The following is a 19,815-nucleotide window of genomic DNA, read 5'->3' as shown; positions in this document are numbered from 1 at the left end:
TTTCAGTGTCATCTCCAGAAATTTGTATTTGGTTTTTCTTTTTTCAAGGTTGGTTTCAGACCCAAATTCAACCACATTTATATATTCATAACTAGTTCTGCTTCCATTTAACTGTAACATCCTGTTTATATCTCATGGGCTAAAACCGTTCTCATGTGGCTTCTAAGATATATAGAAAAATTTAAAAGATACCAAAAGATGGGCAGCAAAGACTATTTTCTTTCTCTTCCTCTTTTTTCTTTGGAGACCCAGAGCAGAATCTTTAACTATTTGAAGAGCTTTTTGAAGCAGGTCTTAATTGTATAGGCAAAACAGAATGAACTTTACCTTAATAAAAGTTTCACTTATCGGGATAATCTAAATAACCTTAAATCCTTGGAAGTTTTTCCTCATACAATTAGGCAGACATGAAGAAAGGGTACCTTTTTTTTTTTTTGGAGGCAATTGGTGTTAAGTGACTTGCCAAGAGTTACATAGCTAGTGAGTGTTATGTGTCTCAGGTCGGCTTTGAACTCAGGTCCTCGTGACTCCAGGGCCAGTACTCTGTCCACTGTGCCACCTAGCTTCCCTGAAAAGATACCTTTTTTTAAGAAGTCTGTTTCCCCCTTCTGGCTTTTTCGTTCAATAAAAATATTGAATAAGCTTTGTACCTACAAAATGTTATTCACTGCAGTGAATCTTCCCTTGAAGCTCTTCTTTTTCACAGTGTTCTGGAACCTCTTAAAATTTAGTTATTTGGCCATATCGTAGGTGTTGGTAGCTAGTACCAACTGAGACTGCTATGAATAATTGGCCTGTACTCAGTACTAACTTGCTTCTTTTGTCCTGTTTGATGTAGCTGTGGTGTTATGGGAAAGAGCAAGGGTCTGGAATCAAGTTGTGTTGATTATTAGCTGTGAGATGCTGAGGAACTTAACCTCTTTGTATCTCAATTGCTTCATCTACAAAATAACAATAATAATAACTTCAAGTGTCTTTGTGAGGCTCAAAGGAGAAAATATTTGCAAGCTGTACAGCTTTTGGATGAGGAATTACTCAGGGTTCAAAAGCTCTAGTGAAGTTTGATTTTTGCCTTGTAAATTCCATGAGGAAGTCAGAACAATTTTTGTGTCTTATTTCCACTGAGATGTAAGTCCATGAAGAAATGGTCTTCAATGCCATTGCCAGGTTTAAGCTCTAGGGAATAAAGAGAGAAGAAAGATAAAGTTAGATTAATAAATGCAAGGAAGGAATGGGAGAAAGAGAAAAAGAGGGAAAAAGTATTATGGAGAAGTCCCATGGGACCTTATTGATCCAGAGCTAAAGTGTTGACCTTAGCTATCTATAATTAAGGTAAGAACATGGAAGTGAGCAAAAAAGAAAAGAACACTGGGCAATGAAAAACAATGCTCCATATTCCTTGCTGGAAAGATAATGCCTTTAATTATTAGGATGTCCACACAATTTCTCACTCATAGTGTATTCAGTCAGTCAATCAGGAAATATTTAAGTGTCTACTATGTGCTAGGTGATGGAGATATGAATACAAAAAATGAAACAGTCCCTGCTTTTATACATGCGTGCGTACATACATACATAAATACATACATACAGTATCCTCCTTTTGCCTCTCTCCACTTCTCACACATATTTCCAATTGAATTATAAAAATAAAAGAAATAGTCTGGCAAAGCAGATTCCCACATTGGCTATTTCCAAAAATATCTGTGTCATTCTATGTCATAACGTCATCACTTCTCTGGCAGGATTAAACTTTATTTATCTAGACTCATAGTTTATCGTTGTATCAATAACAGTTCTGAAGTCTTTAAAAAAAGTTTTCCTCTATTATTTGTCATTGTATAAATTATTTTCGAAGTTCTTTGAGTTTTCATCATAATGAGGGAGACAAAATTGCATATAAAAGTGTATGTATGTAAAATACAAAGTGAATAAATATAAATACATCTAAATATATGATAGTTTAGGGAACCAGCAGTTATTGAGGAATCAGGAAAGGCTTTGTGCAAAAGATGATGCCTGAGCTGTGTCTTTAAGGAAGAGAGGGATTCTGTGAGGTGTAGGTAAGGAGGGATTGCATCACTAACATGGGTGACAGCTAGTATAAAATTATGGAAATGGGAGATACAGTGTCCTATATGAGGAACAGAGAGAAGGCCAGTTTGTCTGGATTGAAGATTGAGGGAGGGAAAGTAATACCCACTAAGGTTGGAATTGGAAGTTTGGGCCAGATTGTGTAAAGCTTTAAAAGCTAAATAGAGGAGTATATTTGATCCTCTAGTAAGTAGAATGCCGCTGTAGTTTGAGTAAGGGAGTCCAAGTATAAGATCTATGCTTAAGGAAAATTACTTTAGAAGTACTGTGGAAGATGAAGACCACTTATCCAGCCAGGGGTGATTAGAATTAAGGTGGTGACTTTGTGAGTGGGAAGAAGGGGTAGGATGACAGGAAAAGGTTTAAGATTTGAGAGAAAGAAGGAATTGAGGATGCAATCTTTTAGCGAAGATAGAATGGAATGAGATCAAATGCAGATATATAGCAGCTAGCCGTGGCAGGGAGAAGGGACACTTCTTTGTCAGAGTCAGGGGAAAGAGAGAGGGTGGGAGATGTCAGTGGGTTTCGAAATGAAGGGAATGGCAGAAGAGTTGCATGTCCTCAGTTTTTTGAGTAAAGGAGGCAAGATCCTCAGCTATGAGAAAGTAGGGAAAAGTTGTTATGGGAGGCCTGAAGAAAGAAAAGGTTTGCAGTAGTTTCTGTGGGGAATGAGATAGGGAATCTGTAAGAGAGGAAGGAAAGAACTGCTTTACTGAAGTGAGGGCCCTGTGAGGTGGAATAATATTCATTTTTTTTTTATATAATTCTAACCATAATAGTGATAGAGTTTCTAGGGTCATTTTAAGGTTGCTACCTTATAGTATAGGACTGATTGGCCCTTAGCAGAACATTATCAGTTATCTTCCTGCATGAAATGTGTTCTTTGTGGAAGTATTTCACAAGATTTCCTTATTCTCTGACTATCCAAAATGTCATTGAGTATTTGTTTTAGTCCACTAAAGTATCACATGAATTTTGCCACTAGTTTCTTCACATTGAATGACATTAAGAAATCAGAAAGTTTGTATGTAGAATACTGTAGATTTTCTAGGGATGTAGTGAGAGCAATTAATATCTCTATAGAATTAATAGGTATGAAACAGTTCCTTCATTTAAGAATTTTTAATGGATTTAATTTCCAAGGAGACCCAAGCTAATTTGTGCCTCCTGGCTAAAATGACTAATCAGGGAGTACATTCAGGTGGCTATTATTTCTGCATAGTAGAAAAGATAAAAGTGTCTTACTGTTTCAAAGATCCTTCCTTAAAAGGGTTATGATTTATTTAAAAGTGATTACAGTAATCTATAGGCCACAAAATTTTTGATGCAAAGGAATGGACAGAAAGGTTCTATTTTCCATTACTGTAATAAGTCTTTCTGCATTCCACATCAGATGTAATGCCACATCCTTTGTACTTCCTGTACACATATTAAATATCTGTAACTATTACAGGGTGCATTTATTTCCTTTATCACTCACCTACAGCTCTTAAATTACTGGGTAGGATAAAATAGGATAGAGTAGGATAGGACAGGACAGGATATAATACAATACAATATGATAAAATGAGTTCAGGTCTAGAGCTGGAAACGACCTTTGTGGTTATCCAAGCCAATTTTCTCATTTAACATATGAAGAAAATGAGTGCCAGTGGTTTATCGGATCATAGATTTAAAGTTGGAAAAGACCTTACAGATTATCTATTATAATTTTCTAATTAAGTGACTTGCCCAGGGTCACATCAGAGTAAGTTGCAAAGCAAGTATTCATTTGTTAGGACTTTTAACTCCGTATTCAGCGTAGCTTCTATTTTCTCAGACTGACAAGTTAGTACTCTTTGCACTACATCATTTGTCTCCCTAAAGAAGGAGCAAAGTAATGGCCAAGAACATTTCCTGACAATTTCCTTAAAACGGCTATTTGTGAAGAAATCTAGTCAATTTTTCTTGTTCTTTTTCCTTACTATCAATTTCTGTTAATAAAAAAGGTAAATCCACAGAATTGATCTAAGTCATAAGTATTTGATCAATAACTAAAGATTTTCAGATTGATGCATATCTACTGTATTCTACAGTTTTTTGTATGATTTATTTCATTTGTTAATAAATTCCTGCTGTATCTTTCCTTTTGATGATATTTAATATTACCCTATTCTTAGGAACTTAGAGATATCTTTTTTTCTTTTCTTTTCTTTTTTTTTTTCCAGCCAAAGACAAGGTTTATTAGAACATCCTCCATATTGGCCAGACTCTTAAGGAATCTGAACATTGGTGAACTATTGGCTAGATTATAAGAATCTGAGCACCTTAATGGAGACAAGATGGACTTTGTATACAGAAAGACTATGGGAGGGATCTAGGAGTGACTATGTAGTTTGGGCTGACTGGAGTAGGGGTCTAAGGAAGATCTTGATGGGAGTAGCCAGTAAGCTTTGGTGAACAGAATACCTGGGATCTGGACCATGTGGCCAGGGGAGAATGGAGTCTAGCTAGAATTAAGGGTGGGAAGTGATGGAGGGGTGCATCTAGAGATAATAGACAATGGAGAGCTAAGTAACAGAATTGGGAGATTGGATGTAGGCAGTAATAAAAGGACAGTTGATAGGATTATAGCCTCAGGTGAAGTCCAGAGATTTGGCCATTTGGGAAAGTCCAAGGTTTTTCCTTTTTGGGGTCCAGATTCCACCTTCATTATTCCCCCCTCAAAGAGATGGGGTAAGGGGCAAAGGTCTTGGCTTCTGAAACTGCTTCCTGCTGGCAAGGGCCTAGAGCTGTCTCTGCTTCAAGAAGGTCCCAAAGAGAAAGTTGACTGGAACAGAGCACAGGCTGTATCCTGGGAATGATCAGAGGACATTGGTTTGTACCCTTTGTTTGCTATCAATTGTAGGTGAATAGCCTGTAGTCTGGAAGACATAAATCTGACAGAAAAGCTATCAGGGCCCATATATTACAGGATAAAACATCCTTAGCTCTGTTTGGATTCAGATAATTCAGTTTTCCAACCATGCAGTATCAAATCCACCTCATAGCCAGATTCAAGATTAGCCAGGTGGGTAACATTCCTTTTCAGAGGAACATAATGGGGAAACTGAGCCAGGAGGATCCCATCTTAGACTGAGGCTAAAATTGTCCTCTCAGCTTTTCTCAGTGTTGACTTCCCACCATATCACATTCTATGAGTAGCTTGTGGCGTTTCTCTCAGATGGTGGATTATTGATTATCAATGGATTATGATCCATCAGACAACTCGAAATAGAATCCTATGAGCTTTTACTTCAAACAGCAAGTTCCACTAATGACATCTTAGGAAAAACTTTTCTAGGATTTACATCTCAAATTTAAATTTGTCCTTTTATAAAAAGCCAATCGTTAGAGATTATTTCTATATATTTGTAAATTCTTATCAAGAGAAAACCCAAACAAGCTTTTTGGCAAATTTACATATTAAAGCAATAACCAACAATAGCCAAATTATTTTAGCGGTAACCAAATTATGAAAAATTGCTTGACATAACTGGTACAAAAAGTTCACCAATTTGAAACTTGAAACAAACCCATCAGGTGACTTCAGTTTTATTAAATGCATTTCCAAATTACTTAACACAGAGAATCAACATCTCATCATTAACAGTTAAAATTACAACTTTAAGAGAGTGTACTTACCTAGGTTCAGAGGCTAGCTTCTTTACCTTGAGCAGGATGTGCTGAACCTGGATGATGCTTCTAGGCAAAAGTTGCCCTAGGGCCCAAGGCTATAGCCATTGGGGCCTATGCTGTAGCTGCTGCCCCTCCCTCCTCCTTCAGTTCACCAGGTGAGGGAGGGTGAATTCAAAGGTGTTGGGGGGGGAGGGTGAAACTCTGTTCTCCTATGAGAAGGATTAACAGATATCCTCTTGACTCAAGGGAAGGAAGTGGGAGAAGGGAGTGACCAGGGTTGTAAGGAGGTGGTTCAAAACTCCTTATGACTGATCACAAGACCTCCAGAATCTGCTAAGATATTTTTAGCTGTTCTAACTTTTCCCTGTAGCATCCTTGAAGGATTCAGGAGTGTAGAGGGAAGGGAGTAAGTAAGCCTCAGGGAACCAAAAAGCACCTGCAGTTTTCCTAATTCCTTAGCACCGAGAAAATTGACAGAATTGGGCATATGCTTCTGGATAGGATCTCCATCCTTGTCCTCTATGTTGCGGAAGGTGTACCCAGGTCCATGGCCTCGAACTGAACCAGTGGACCAAGAGAGCCTGAGAACATCAGGCTAAGTCCAAGACAGCCTTGTAACTGTTTGACCGAAAAGCACCTCCAAGCCTTCTTAGGTGCTTGGAGAGAGACCCCAACTATAGGGCAAGAAAGAAGAGGGGGAGGCTTACATACCTTCCAGTCTTGGCTAGAGAACTTGTGGTTAGGCAGCTTCCTCTTATGGGCCACCAAAATATTGAGGCTTGAGGGTGCTAGGACCCCAAAATCATGACATATGGGTTCTGTGCGAATGAATTCAACCCAAGCCTTCTTTTAGCCAAAGACAAGGTTTATTAGAACATCCTCCACATTGGCCAGACTCTTAAGGAATCTGAACATTAGTGAGCTATTGGCTAGATTATAAGAATCTAGGCAGTGACTAGATTTTAAGAATCTGAGCCCAGATATCTTTCTACACAAGCAAATTTGTTTTAGTTAATTTCAAAATACCCTAGGGCACATATTTATTTTGTGGCATTGGAAATACCAGACAAGAACATAACAACTTAAGGAATGGCATACCAATTTATATGAATAGTTTATCCACCCCACTTATCTCTTTTGACAATGGCTGCAAGTTGAATTTTGTGACCAGTGTAGTTGCCTTATTGCACAGTAACATGAGAAGTTTATTAATGTACCCTTAAACAACTTATTTTCCTAAGGTTGTAAATAGTCATTTACAAAAGATTTGAGTATAAACTATGTACATTATATTGCGTCCCCACAAGATATAAGCACTATGCGTTAGGAACTTATGATTCATGCATATAAAACATTACAAAAACAAGACACAATGCAAAAATGATAAATGGTACAGATGTCTTACATTGATGAGTGTAGGTCCCTCAGTATGGGGATCACAGAACATTATTTTGTTGGTTAGACCTGTTCCTACATTAGTTTACAGAACTCTTTATGAGGAGACTTCTCTTAGCAAAGCATAACTGTCACTTAGGAATCTTAGAATTGCTTGAGGGCATTGAGAAATTTAATGACTTTCCCACAGTGATATGACCAGTATGGACCAGAGGCAGGACTTTATCCTGGGCCTTCCAAACTCGATATTGTATGAAATAATAACTTTTTTCATAAGCTGCAGTGAAAATCCACCTCATTTATATCAGGTAATGTTTGTGTCATTTAGGTGTCACCACTTCTAATTCTTCTTTACAACATGACTTGTGAAGATATGTTTAATAGGAATGTATATGTATAGCCTAAATCAGATTGTGTGCTCGTCATTTCTTATAGCACAATATTATTCCATTATTCCATTACAATCATATACAACTTGTTCAGCCATTCCTCAACTGATGGACATCTCTCAATTTCTAATTCTTTGCTGCTATAAATATTTTTGTACGTATGATTTCCTTCCTATTATTTATCTCTTTGAGATCTCTCTCCTTCACTCTCTCTCCCTCTCTGCTTTTACCCTGCCCTTCCTCAAAAATCTTTTTGCCTTCTGACCACTGCCTACCCCAATCTACCATCCCTTCTTGCCTCTCTCCTTTCACCTCCCTGTAGGACAAGATAGATTTCTATACTCAACTGTGTGTTTATATTATTCTCTCTTTGAGCCAATTCTGATAAGAATAATGTTCAAGCATCTTCCCCCTGCTGTAAAAACTATTTCTTTCATGCCTTTTTTATGTGAGATAATTTACCCCATTCTGCCTCTCCCTTTCTCCCCCTCCCTTCCCACCTTTCTCGCTAAGACAGTGTGCAATCTGATATAGGCTATACATATACATTTCTGTTAAACATATTTTCACATTAGTGATGTTGTAAGGAAGAATTAGAACCAATAGGAGGAACCACCAGAAAGGGGAAACAAAACAAAACAGAAGAAAAAAAATAGCAAATAGTATGCTTTGATCTGTATTCGAACTCCATAGTTCTTTCTTTAGATGTGGATAGCATTTTCCATCATGAAACCTTTGGAGATGTCTTAGATCCTTGCGTTGCTGAAAAGGGCTAAATCTGTCATTGTTAGTCATCGCACAATGTGGCTGTTACTGTGTACAACGTTCTGCTGGTTCTGCTCACTTCAGTCAGCATCAGTCTATACAAGTCTTTCCAGGTTTTTCTGAAGTCTGCCTGCTCATCATTTCTTATAGCGCAATAGTATTCCATTACATTTGTATACCACAACATGTTCAGCCATTCCCCAATTGATGGGCATTTCTTCAATTTCCAGTTCTTTGCCACCACAAAAAGAGCTGCTATTTTTGTACATGTAGGTCGTTTTCCCATTTGTATGATCTCTTTGGGATACAGGCCTAATAGTGATATTGTTGGATCAAAGAATATGCACATTTTTATAGCTCTTTGGGCATAGTTCCAAATTGCTTTCCAAAATGGTTGGATCATTTCACAACTCCACCACCAATGCATTAGCATTATCTCTCTTTTTTTTAAATCATCCCATCATAGTCAACTCACACCTGTGCCCTCTGTCTATGTATACTCCTTCTAACTGTCCTATTAATGATTAAGTTCTTAAGAGTTAAAACTATCATCTTTCCATATAGGAATGTAAACAGTTTAACCTTATTACATCTCTTATGGTTTCTCTTTTCTATTTACCTTTTTATGTTTCTCTATATTCAGAAGTCGCATTTTCTATTCAGCTCTGGTCTTTTCACCAGGAATACTTGAAAGTCTTTTATTTCATTGAATATCTGTTCTTCTCCCTTGAAGGATTATACTCACTTCTCCTGGGTAGATGATTCTTGATTGTAATCCTAGGTCCTTTGCCCTCTGGAATACCTCATTCCAGGTCCTCCAGTCCTTTAATGTGGAAGCTGCTAAATCTTGTGTACTCCTGATTGAGGCTCCATGATATTTGAATTGTTTCTTTCTGGCTGCTTGCAGTATTTTCTTCTTGACATGGGAGCTCTGAAATTTGGCTGCAATATTCCTGGGAGTTTTCATTTTGGTATCTCTTTGAGGAGGTGTTTGGTGGGTTCTTTCTATTTCTATTTTATCCTCTGGTTTTAGGGTACTAGGGCAGTTTTCTTGGATAGTTTCTTGAAATATGAGTTTCAGGCTCCTTTTCTGATCTTGGCTTTCAGGGAATCCAATAATTCTTAATTGATCTCTACTTGATCCCTTTTCCAGGTGAGTTGTTTTTCAAGTGAGATATTTCACATTATCTTCTTTTTTTTCCCTTCATTCTTTTGAATTTGTTTTATTGTTTCTTTCCACTTGTCCAATTTTAATTTTTAAGGAATTATTTTCTTCAGTAAGCTTTCATACCTCCTTTTCAATTTGTCTGATTCTTTTTTTTTAGAGAGTTCTTCTCTTCAGTGAATTTTTGTGCTTCTTTTACTATTAGACCAATTCTGTTTTTTGGTTTTGGGTTTTTTTTTTTTTTGCTTGGCAGTTGGGGTTAAGTGACTTGCTCAGGGTCATGCAGCTAGTGAGTATTGTGTCTGAGATTGAATTTGAACTCAAGCCCTCCTGACTTCATGGCTGGTGCTCTATCCACTGAGGCATGTAACTACCCCTAAATTGTTTTTTAAGGTGTTATTTTCTTCAGTATTTTTGTGCCTCTTTTACCAAGCTATTGACTCTCTCTTTTCATGATTTCTTGCATCACTTTCATTTATTTTCCCAATTTTTCCTCTGTCTCTGTTATTTGATTTTTAAAGTCCTTTTTGAGCTCTTCCTGGCATTCTTTTTTAGGTCTCTGACCAATTCATATTTTTCTTTGAAGCTATGCATATAGCTGTTTTGATTTCCTTGTTTTCTTCTGAGCTTATTTCTTGAGCTACCCTTTCAGCATAGTAACTTTCTGTGGTCAGATTTTTCTTTTGTTGTTTGCTCATTTTCCCAGCCTATTTCTTAACTTATTATTTTATGTTAAAGTTGGGCTCTGTTCCTGTAGTGGAGTGGGTACCGTCCTAGACTTCTGGCCTTTTAATCTGCCTGTTTTCAGAGCTAGTTCTTGGTGTCCATAGGTTTTCAATTTTTCCAAGGTGGCATGATCTAAAGAGAGGTGTGGTAACTGTTCTCCTGCCCTGTTCTCTGGTCTTTGAGTGACCATGAACTCTTCTCCACCCTGGAACTGTGACCAGGGCCCTTACACATCTACCATTGCAAGTATTAGTGAGCTGGTGCTCCTCTTAGCTCTGGGAGTGTGACCCGTAACTGTGTATAGACAATGCAAATGAATCCTATACCAAGTACCAGCAAAGGGTCCCCTGTAATCTCCTTCTGATCACTTGTCTCACCCCCTTACTATCTGTGGGAAGAGAGCTCCTGAAGTTGTTGGTGCTACCATTGATGAACTGCTTCTAAAGTCTTCTAGTACCTCAGTGTGGCCTGTGCTACATGGTTTGTGCTGGGCTCTAGATAGGACCACCACCCCACTGAAACAGACTTTTCCTCTTGATTGTTTCGCCCTGATTTTTGGTGGTTCTGCTGCTCCAGAATTCAACTTGAGGTGTTATTTTAAAGTTGTTTGGAGTGGAATTTGGAAAAACTCATGTGAATTCCTGCCTTTATTCTGCCATTTTGACTCTGCCTCACCAATTATTTTTTTTAATTAAAAATTCATCCTTCTTCTGCTCCCCACTCCCACCCCCACCCCCAGCCCTATTACACTCAGCATTTCAAGGTAAATTATTGTTGTTCTAAGACTTTTTGTGTTTTTGTCTTTTTGGAATATATTGCGTTCCAAGATTTTCTCCTCTTTATAGTAGTTGCAGCATTGTCTTGAATATCTTGATTGTGATTTCTTGGAATTTGAAATCTTTCTGGTTACATATAATAGTTTTCCTTTGACTTGGAAGCTCTAGAATTTGGCTATGATATTCTAAGGTATTTCTACTTTTATATAACTCTTCTTGTTTCTGCTTTCACAACATCTCCTCTATACATGCCCTTCTCCTCCACTCAGATAGTCAGTCACCAGTATGATACAAGTCTTCATTACCCTATTCCTGGACTGTTGCAATGACTTCTGGTTCTTCTTCCTGCCTTGAGTTTCTCCTCGCTCCAATCCATTTTCCTTTCAGTTGCCAAAGTGAAGTATATTCTTTTATTGCTATGCTTTGGTAGATTTTTAGTTTTGTTCCTAGTCTCTCTTTGTGTAAATATGCCACATAAGGTACTAACTGAGTAGGAGCTGCCTGCGTATCTTACTGTAAGGGCAGTCAGAATACCCCTTGTTCCCCAACTTCTATTTTCTGACTCTCCCTTTACCCTTCCCTAGGCCTCCTTTACTTGGTAATCTTTTCTCTTTCGAAGTCTATTCAATTAAAGTTTTCCATCCCTTGTGAATTGTTAGTCATAGTCCTCTGATTTCCATGTTATTCTCCTTCCTTTCTCAAGGAGTTCAATATCTGAATCACCATCTTTCACTTTTACCCAACTTCGGCCATTGCACTAGGAAAAAGAGACTGGTAAAACTAGAAGGCAAAGTCTATGAAATGGACTTATCTTTAATATGTGCTTTAATCCTCCCTCAAGCTTCCTAAACTCCCAATCCCTTAGGTGCCGTAAATTTTATGAACTATTCCTTCACTTCATTCCTTCACTTGCCGTCTTCCAAAAGTGTTTTACTTCCTTAATGAAAAACTCTGAAAATTCCCTATCTCACCATGAGCTATCATTCTACCTTTCCTTATGATCCGCCCTCTCCTAAACTTGCTTTTTGTCATCGTGGAGAAATCTAATTCCTCCACCCCTCTGTACTTGGTCGGATCATTACCCCTGCTCTGATTTCATTTTCCTCCCTCTCCAACCTCAGCCTGATAGCCATTTTAACTCTGCACTGTCTTCCACTCTTGAATCTTTTGACCTTTTACATCATTCTCTTCTCTTGTCAGATCTTATCTGAGTCCCCTAAAGTGCCCTTGAATGCTAAATTCAGCTGCATGCAATCATAGAAATGTGCACACTGGGTATACCACAAATTCATGTTCTTCATCCCTAACTGGACCATTACTCCAACAAGGATGTATTTTTATTTCTTCCCAAGTGATTCCCTAGCTTACTCCCTGCAGAGGCTATTCCACACCTTATTTTACCTTTTCAAGGCTCCTATACCTTCTCCACTCCTTTCAGCTGAGGACCTTGACTTTTATTTCAGTGAGAATATTGAGACCATTGGATGTGAATTTGTCTCCCCTATAAGCTTCCTCTTATCCTCTTTATTTCAGAACCCCCTGAGACCATCTCACATGCTTTCCACCTTTCCCTCAGTTCCTGACAAATAAGTGGCTCTTCTTGCAAAGACTACCTCTGATACTTGTGTGCTTGGTCCCCTTCCCTTCCGTCTTCGTCAGCAGATTGTAACTATGATCATTTCTCCTCTCTCTGGAATCTTGAACTTTTCACAATCAAATGGTTCCTTTTCAACTGCCTTTAAATGTGCGGCTCCATCCTTAAAAATGCATCAGTAGACACTACCATCTTCTTGAACTATTGTCCTATATCTTTAATCTTTTTCTTAGCCAAACTCCTTGAAACAGCTGTCTACACATGTTTCCTCCACTTCTTTTCCTTTTACTTACTTCCTCAACCCTTAGTGATCTGGCTTTCACCCTCATCAGTCAATTGAAACTGGAACCAATGATCTTTTAATTGAATCTTTTATCAGTCTTTAGCCTTCTTGACCTTTCTGCTGCATTTGACATTGTTGACCCCTCTTTTTCCCTAGACACTCTCCTCTCTGAGTTTTCATGATCCTACATTCTCCTGGTTTGCTTCCTATCTGTCTGACTGCTCTTTCTCACTCAGATGCTGTCTTACCTTCCATATCATCATCCTTAACTATGGAAGTTCCCCCAAGTTCTGTTGTAGGTCCTTTTCTCTTAATCCTCTACACACTCTTGGTAAACTTACTAGCTCCTATGAACTTAACTATCATATCTATGCAGATTACACTCAGATCTATATAACCAGTCCAATTTCTCAACTGAACTTCAGTCCCATATCACATATCCAGTCAAATGCCATATCATGCCATTTTCTATCTTTACATCTCTCATAGCAACCCTTCTGTCCCTTGCACAATTACCCTCTTACTTTAGGACCTCACCTCTGGCCTACGTCATTGTATCACTCTCCTAATTATCCTTTCAGTCTTGTCTTTTATCACTTCAGTTTATCTTTTATACTGTTGCCAAAGTAATTTTTCTTAGAGATCTGAACATATAACTCCCACCTTAATCAACCTGAGACTTCCTGTTCCAAGATAAGATATAAACTCCTTTATGGTTTTTAAACCCCTACACTGTCTTCCCTCAACTTGTCTCTCCAGCCTCCTTTGAAACTCTACTCTCCCTCTTACACTCTGCCATCCAGTTAGATTATCCTTCTCTCTTTTTCTCGCATACTACATTCCATCTCTTATCTTCTCTGCACTGACTTTCCCCTGTTCTCCTTTATCAACTCCACCTAAGAGTTGCTCTCCCTTTAGGGTGCCACTCCATCACCATCTTCTCTGTGAAACTTTTCCCAGTCCCCAACTGCTAGTGCCCTCCCTTCAAAGCTATGTTGCATTTCACTTTGTTTATGTTTGTATTTAATCACTTTACACTTATGCTTTGTATGTTTTCATATGTACTTATTTGCTCTTTCATCTTAATGTTAAGCTCCTTATGAACAGGTATTTCATTATTTGTACTTGCATCTGGAGTGCCAAGCACAGCATAAGGAACATAGGGGGTGCTTAATACATTCTTGTTTTTTCATTGATTGACTGATCATGTCTTCTCCAGCAATTCTAAAGTAAGGCCAGTTTGCAGTCATTGGCTTCATGGAAGACTTGAGACTTGAACTGAACTTTGAAGGCAAAGAGAAACTTTTTGAGATGAAAAATGAGAGGGAAGCACAATCTAGGCATTGACATTGTGACTTTCTTGAATTCATTGAGGCAAGTAGCATTTCATTCCACTTTGGCTGAAATACAGAGTGCATAAAAGGGAGTAATTTTAAACAAGATTGGAATGTTGAGTTGCATCTAGGTTGTATAGGTTCAGGATGAGGAATTTATATTTTATCTTAAAGACAATTGGGAGTTCATTTATCATTCGACACTAGAATTTTTTTAAAAAAGCACATGTACAAGCAGGGAGTGCAAAGAATTTGGTTGAAATTTGTTTCTGTGGAAAAAGCCTAGAGGTTTCATTTAGATTGCAAGCCCAGTGAATCAACAACGTGATATGGCAACAAAAGAATTTAACGATTTTAGACAGATTTAATAGAGGCCTTGCGTCTATGAAGCTGATGATGATAGTCCTACTATGCTTTTTCACGGTCACACTATGTCTACACTATTATATTTAGTTTTGTGTTCTATATATAAGGAAGGATAAGCTGAAGCATCTCCAGATAAAAAGTTGTGAAGCTTATTTTGTTATCCCCATTGCTAGTGTTCTCTTTTTTCACAGTTTACCTTATATTTACATGTTTGCCTATTGTATTTTTCATTACTCAGTGATGTCCAATCACAAATAGGTAAGGTTGGCCATACTTCAGATTGACTGAGAGTGGCTCCTGAATACTGGGGCTTACCCTACGTTATGCGTGGGTATAAATGAGCGGCGCTGGTGTCCTTTATCAGTTTACCAAGCGAGTATAATCAAACCTCAGGTGTCTTCGAATATACAAATCATGAGTAAGCTAGATAAAAAAGTGCACAGGAGTTGGTACAATTCCTTTGCGACACCAAGGTTACATCTTATACTTCTTTCATTTATTTGAACTGTTCCTGTCTACATATCCCCTTCTTTCCTCCAGTAGAAAGGGCTTACTCTGACCCAAGTGCTCTGAACTTCTCATAATTTGTTGTTCTTTTTGCCAAGACATAGTAAAGATTTTGCTGAAGATTTATGCAAATAATATCTGATCTAGCATTTCTTGGAGCCTGATATTTTCTGAATTATCTGATGATTGTCTAGACAATCATAGTTTTGAATCTTATTTTCTTTAGCCCACTTTGATAACTCCCAGTAGTTTGCTCTGTAATTTTAACTCTTTTGATAAAGTAATTACACTTTATTTTCATTAATTCTGTTCATACATTTATATTATGTAATATTAGTCTCAGACATAAATCATCTTTGTGGTATTTCTGGCCCATAGCATCCCCAATTCTATGTATTTCCTTCAAAGACATTTTTACTATGTGATTTGTGTTTTTGTGTGTGGAATGTGTAGCTCATATACTTTCATTTTCAAATTGAATTCAAGTAAGTATCCATGTGCCACATTGCATAGGGACCATACAGAGGAGTCAATAACCTTGGAGAAGACATCCAACTTTTCTCCCCTCCATGCGCTCTCTAATCCAGCCTGCGTGTGTTTGTTCCTTAGCACATGACCCTCCGAGTCCTTGGTACTTAATTTCCCTCATATCTGTTCTGTTCTCATCCTTCTCACCTTAGCCTTTTAGCTTCCCTGGCTTCGCTTAGGACCCAGCTCAAATCCCACCTTCTCCTAGAGTTGTCTTCCTTCCCCAGCCTCACTCTACTTGCCCCCTGGTTACCTTCTTTCTGCTCTGTATTTTTCATGTATGTATATAATTTTTATGTGATATCTCCCACAGTTGCATGTGTAGTCCTTGTTGGCAGGGACAATGTTTTTGCCTTTGTGTTTCTAGGGCGCAGTACAGTGCCTACCAAATAGTAAATGCTTAGTAAATGCATATTGACTGACTGATGGCCATACTGTAACTCCTTTTCTTGCATATCTCAGCATAGTGCTTTTAATGATAACTGTGAATCATTGAGAAGAGGCAATATTTTGTTTTATATATTTGGTTTAAGAAGGTTGCTAAGTGTATGCTACACTTTAGAAGAAAAGTTAACTTCCTGGCATTCAGAGGATTAAATCACAGTTAACTGGGAAAACTTGGCCATTCAGAAGGTGCTTCTAGGTAGGTTATATTTTTGTCTAACAAGAAGGTAATAGACTGAATTATCTCTTCAGTCTACATTGTTATGTCATTTAGTGGGAGAAATACAACATGCAAACTTTGTCTTCTCTGATTACGTAGAAGGAATTGTTTCATGCATTTGGCAAATTCATAGCTATTATCATCAGTTTAGAAGATCCACATGTGAGATAGTGAATTATAATAATATGCTTTTAATTCTTTTAGAAAAGCTCAGAGGAAGACAAGAAAGTGGTTTTAGCTGGATGTGTTCCTCAAGCACAGCCTCGTCAGGACTACCTTAAAGGCCTGAGTATCATAGGGGTAAGCCATTTTGACAGAGAAAAATAAAAATAATTTTAATATGTAATTTATATGTTGTAAAATTTCTTTTGTTTTATTTCTCATTTTATACTTCCATGTAATTTAGAGCTGATGGTGAAATTGAAGCTATGCTGACTATCCTTACAATACTATTCCTGTGCTCTCTAGAAGCTGCATCATCTAGAATGAAACATTTTACAAATAATCTGTTATCGGTATGCATGCATAGATATGTGTACATAACTTAAAGGAAAAAAACTAATTTAGACCTGTATTATTCCAAATTCAACAATAAAGTGAGAATCCAAAGCTCTTAAACACATAATATTTTTAAAACTATGTTTTTGCAAGATATAAATTCAGTTTCACTCCTCAAACCAAGAAAAATGAAAACATATACAAATGATAAAAGCAAACCAAAGCTCCAAAATGTGCATGATTTTATTTGTTTACTTACCTGGATACTTATGTCACATCAGCATAACTTCTTCCCCCTTCCCTTATATGACCAATGTGTGCATGATGCCTTTCCAAGCATGTAGAAGGTTTACTTTTAATTATGCGTAAAATAATTACTTTTAGCTTATGACTTATGAAACCTAAAAGAATAACAATTAATTTGTTCTCTTTTTTCTGATTCCCATACCCTTTCTCACATTAATAATTTTGTGGAAACGTACTTACTGTAAACAAATAAAATTGTGTACATTTTGGAGCTTTAGTTTGCTTTTATCATTTGTATGTTTTGATTTTTCTTGGTTTGAGGAGTTAAACTGAATTTACATCTTACAAAAACATAGTTTTAAAAATATTGTGGGTTTAAGAACTTTGGGCTCTTCATTTTATTGTTGAATTTGAAATAATGCAAGTCTAAATTAGTTCTTTCTTCTTTAGGTTATTTAATTTAGTAAATCACATTTTAAAAATAAACCAGATAACTCTTATTTTGTGGCTAATCTCAGTGATAAATGAGCTAAAAATATCTCATAAGTGGTATGTAGCACGGCCAGTTCTTCATAGTACTGAAGGCAGTAAATTTACATTTGCAGTGTCCAAACAGAGCAACATAATTCTAAGATGTTGGAGGAAGTACATGGAAGTGGATAGGCTGCTGTTGCGTTAGAACCTATAAGACCTGGGTTTCATTTTGCCACTATGTTACTGTATAATATGGGATGGATCATTAAACCTCTCTACTCTTCAGTTAACTCATTTGTAAAATGAATAGGTTGTCAGTATTCTCAAAGCTCCCTTCTACCTACATTATGTTCATTGGATTAAATGTTTTCACAGTTTAAATCAAGTTTCATTAGTAGTCCTACTGTCTCATCAACTTTGACTTCTGACATAAATCTGCTTGGTCTGATAGTAAAAGATCATTTTCCTTACTTAACAACCATCCTTTTTATCTTCCCCTCTTATTCTTTGTTCCTTCTGGTGGCTAGTTTTTAAATAGAACTTCTCTTGCATTCATAGATATGTTTTATGGACTTTTATTAACATTGCAGAAGGTCCTCAGATCCTTTAGTTTCCATCCAACAAATAATTCTATCACATTGGTGAAAAAAAAATCACAACTACCTCTTTTCCTTGGGGCCTCCAAGAGATTGTTTCTGTTAAAGCTAAACAGAATTAACACCAAGACAGAATTGGCATTTGAATGTATGAAAATTATGGAGAGATTATTGATGTCAGTAGAGGTTATGTACCAGTAAGCTTCCCTGAAATTTTAAAAAGCCTCTCAGAAGAAAATGAAAACATTACCATTAAATTGTGGAAAATAAGCTAGAGAAATTGTGAGAAAGAGCTTGGCTTAGTGGACTGAATGCTAGCCTTGGAGTCAGGAAAACCTGGGTTCAAGTCTAGCCTAATGAATGTGTTCTTAAATATTAGAGTTCTGTGGTATTAATTCATAAAGGATTTTGCTTTATGGGAAATCCCTTCTTCTATCTATAATTATTTAGCATCTGACATATAATTCTTTCTCTGTGGTTGGGGATGTTGGAAGTTTCAAGTGGTTTTGAAAAAAGTATCTCTTCTGCCATGTTACTGATCATTTGACCGAGTAATCCAAATCTGTTGCATGTTAGCCTTAAATTTCTGTTAGGTGTCAGGCACTGCACTAGGTACTGGAGATATCCTTCTTTGCTCCCCCCAAAAAAGAGAAGTTTAAAAATGGCTCATTTCTAGGATTCTTCAGTTACAAAAAGTGGGTTGGTAAATAATACGTGGTTTTGTTTTCTCCAGCTAGGAGATATATCTGTTATACTAGCAGCACTTCTTAAACTTCTTAAACCCAAATGGAGTTGTGATCCACTGTTTAAGAAGCGCTGAAGGGATTGTAAGTGGAAAAAGTTTAAGAAGCCCTGTGAGTATAAGCAGCATGTGATAGTTGTATCCAAGGATAAGAAATTATATGTCATCCATATGTGGACATATCTTAAGTGTACAAGTAACTGATTGTATACCAAAATTAATACACGTATTCTAGTTTGTATGATAATCATACAATTATGATTTAAAATGTACCTGCATTTAAAATGTGCCTACAGAATAATTAAAAGTGACAAAGTTCTACCATCATTCTGGCACTCTAGCAGTTATCTATACTAAATATTTAGCATTGGAATATTTAATTTTTTTATTGATAGCAGCCAAGAGGATGAAGACTGTGTTATCAGAAGGGAGCAGTTAATCTGCGATAGCTTGACTCTTGGGTATTTTAATTAATGTTAATGGGTGAAAAAAAAATGGGTAGTAAAAAAGATTTGGAGGCATTGGACTTCTATTCAAGACCTGGCTCTTGTGTTTAATAAGACACATGTAACTATGGCTTAAATCACGTGAATTTCCTTGGACCTCTTCTGAAGAATTTTTAGGGTGGTATGAGCTCGAAGGTTTTCTTTGATTTTGACACACATAGGCATATGAAGCCAATATTACTGGCTACCTTAGGGGCATGTTATTATTACGAAGTCTGAATATTTGTGTTAATTCCTTTAATTATCAGGTCCTAAGTTTTAGAATAGCCATTATTTTTTAAATATTGATGCTTGCATTTATAACTTTGTAGTGATACTTTTTTCCTGAGGTCGTCAGTATATTTATTTCAAACTGGTCTCTTGTTTTCAGTCTACTAGGGTTCATGTTAGTTGTATTATTTTGATAAAGAAACTATAAAAATGGCATTTTAGATATGTGGTTTATAACATTTTAAAACATGTAATTTAACACAGAATATATAATTTATTATTGAAAAATTTCAAATTATA

General features: G+C 37.0%; 1 protein-coding gene across 1 annotated transcript in view; it reads left to right on the top strand.

Moving 5' to 3' along the window:
* The window catches only part of CDKAL1 (CDKAL1 threonylcarbamoyladenosine tRNA methylthiotransferase), a 669,650-nt gene that overhangs the window by 137,767 nt on the left and 512,068 nt on the right, over window positions 1-19,815 (top strand). Inside the window, 1 exon segment of the mRNA XM_020986833.2 lies at window positions 16,448-16,543. Coding sequence (XP_020842492.1) covers window positions 16,448-16,543 — 96 coding nt within the window.

The sequence above is a fragment of the Phascolarctos cinereus genome, unplaced genomic scaffold (assembly GCF_003287225.1).
Source record: "Phascolarctos cinereus isolate Bilbo 61053 unplaced genomic scaffold, phaCin_HiC Scaffold_4;HRSCAF=312, whole genome shotgun sequence".
NCBI lineage: Eukaryota > Metazoa > Chordata > Mammalia > Diprotodontia > Phascolarctidae > Phascolarctos > Phascolarctos cinereus.
Note: the sequence above shows the minus strand (reverse complement) of the source record. Positions and strands in the feature narration are given on the sequence as shown.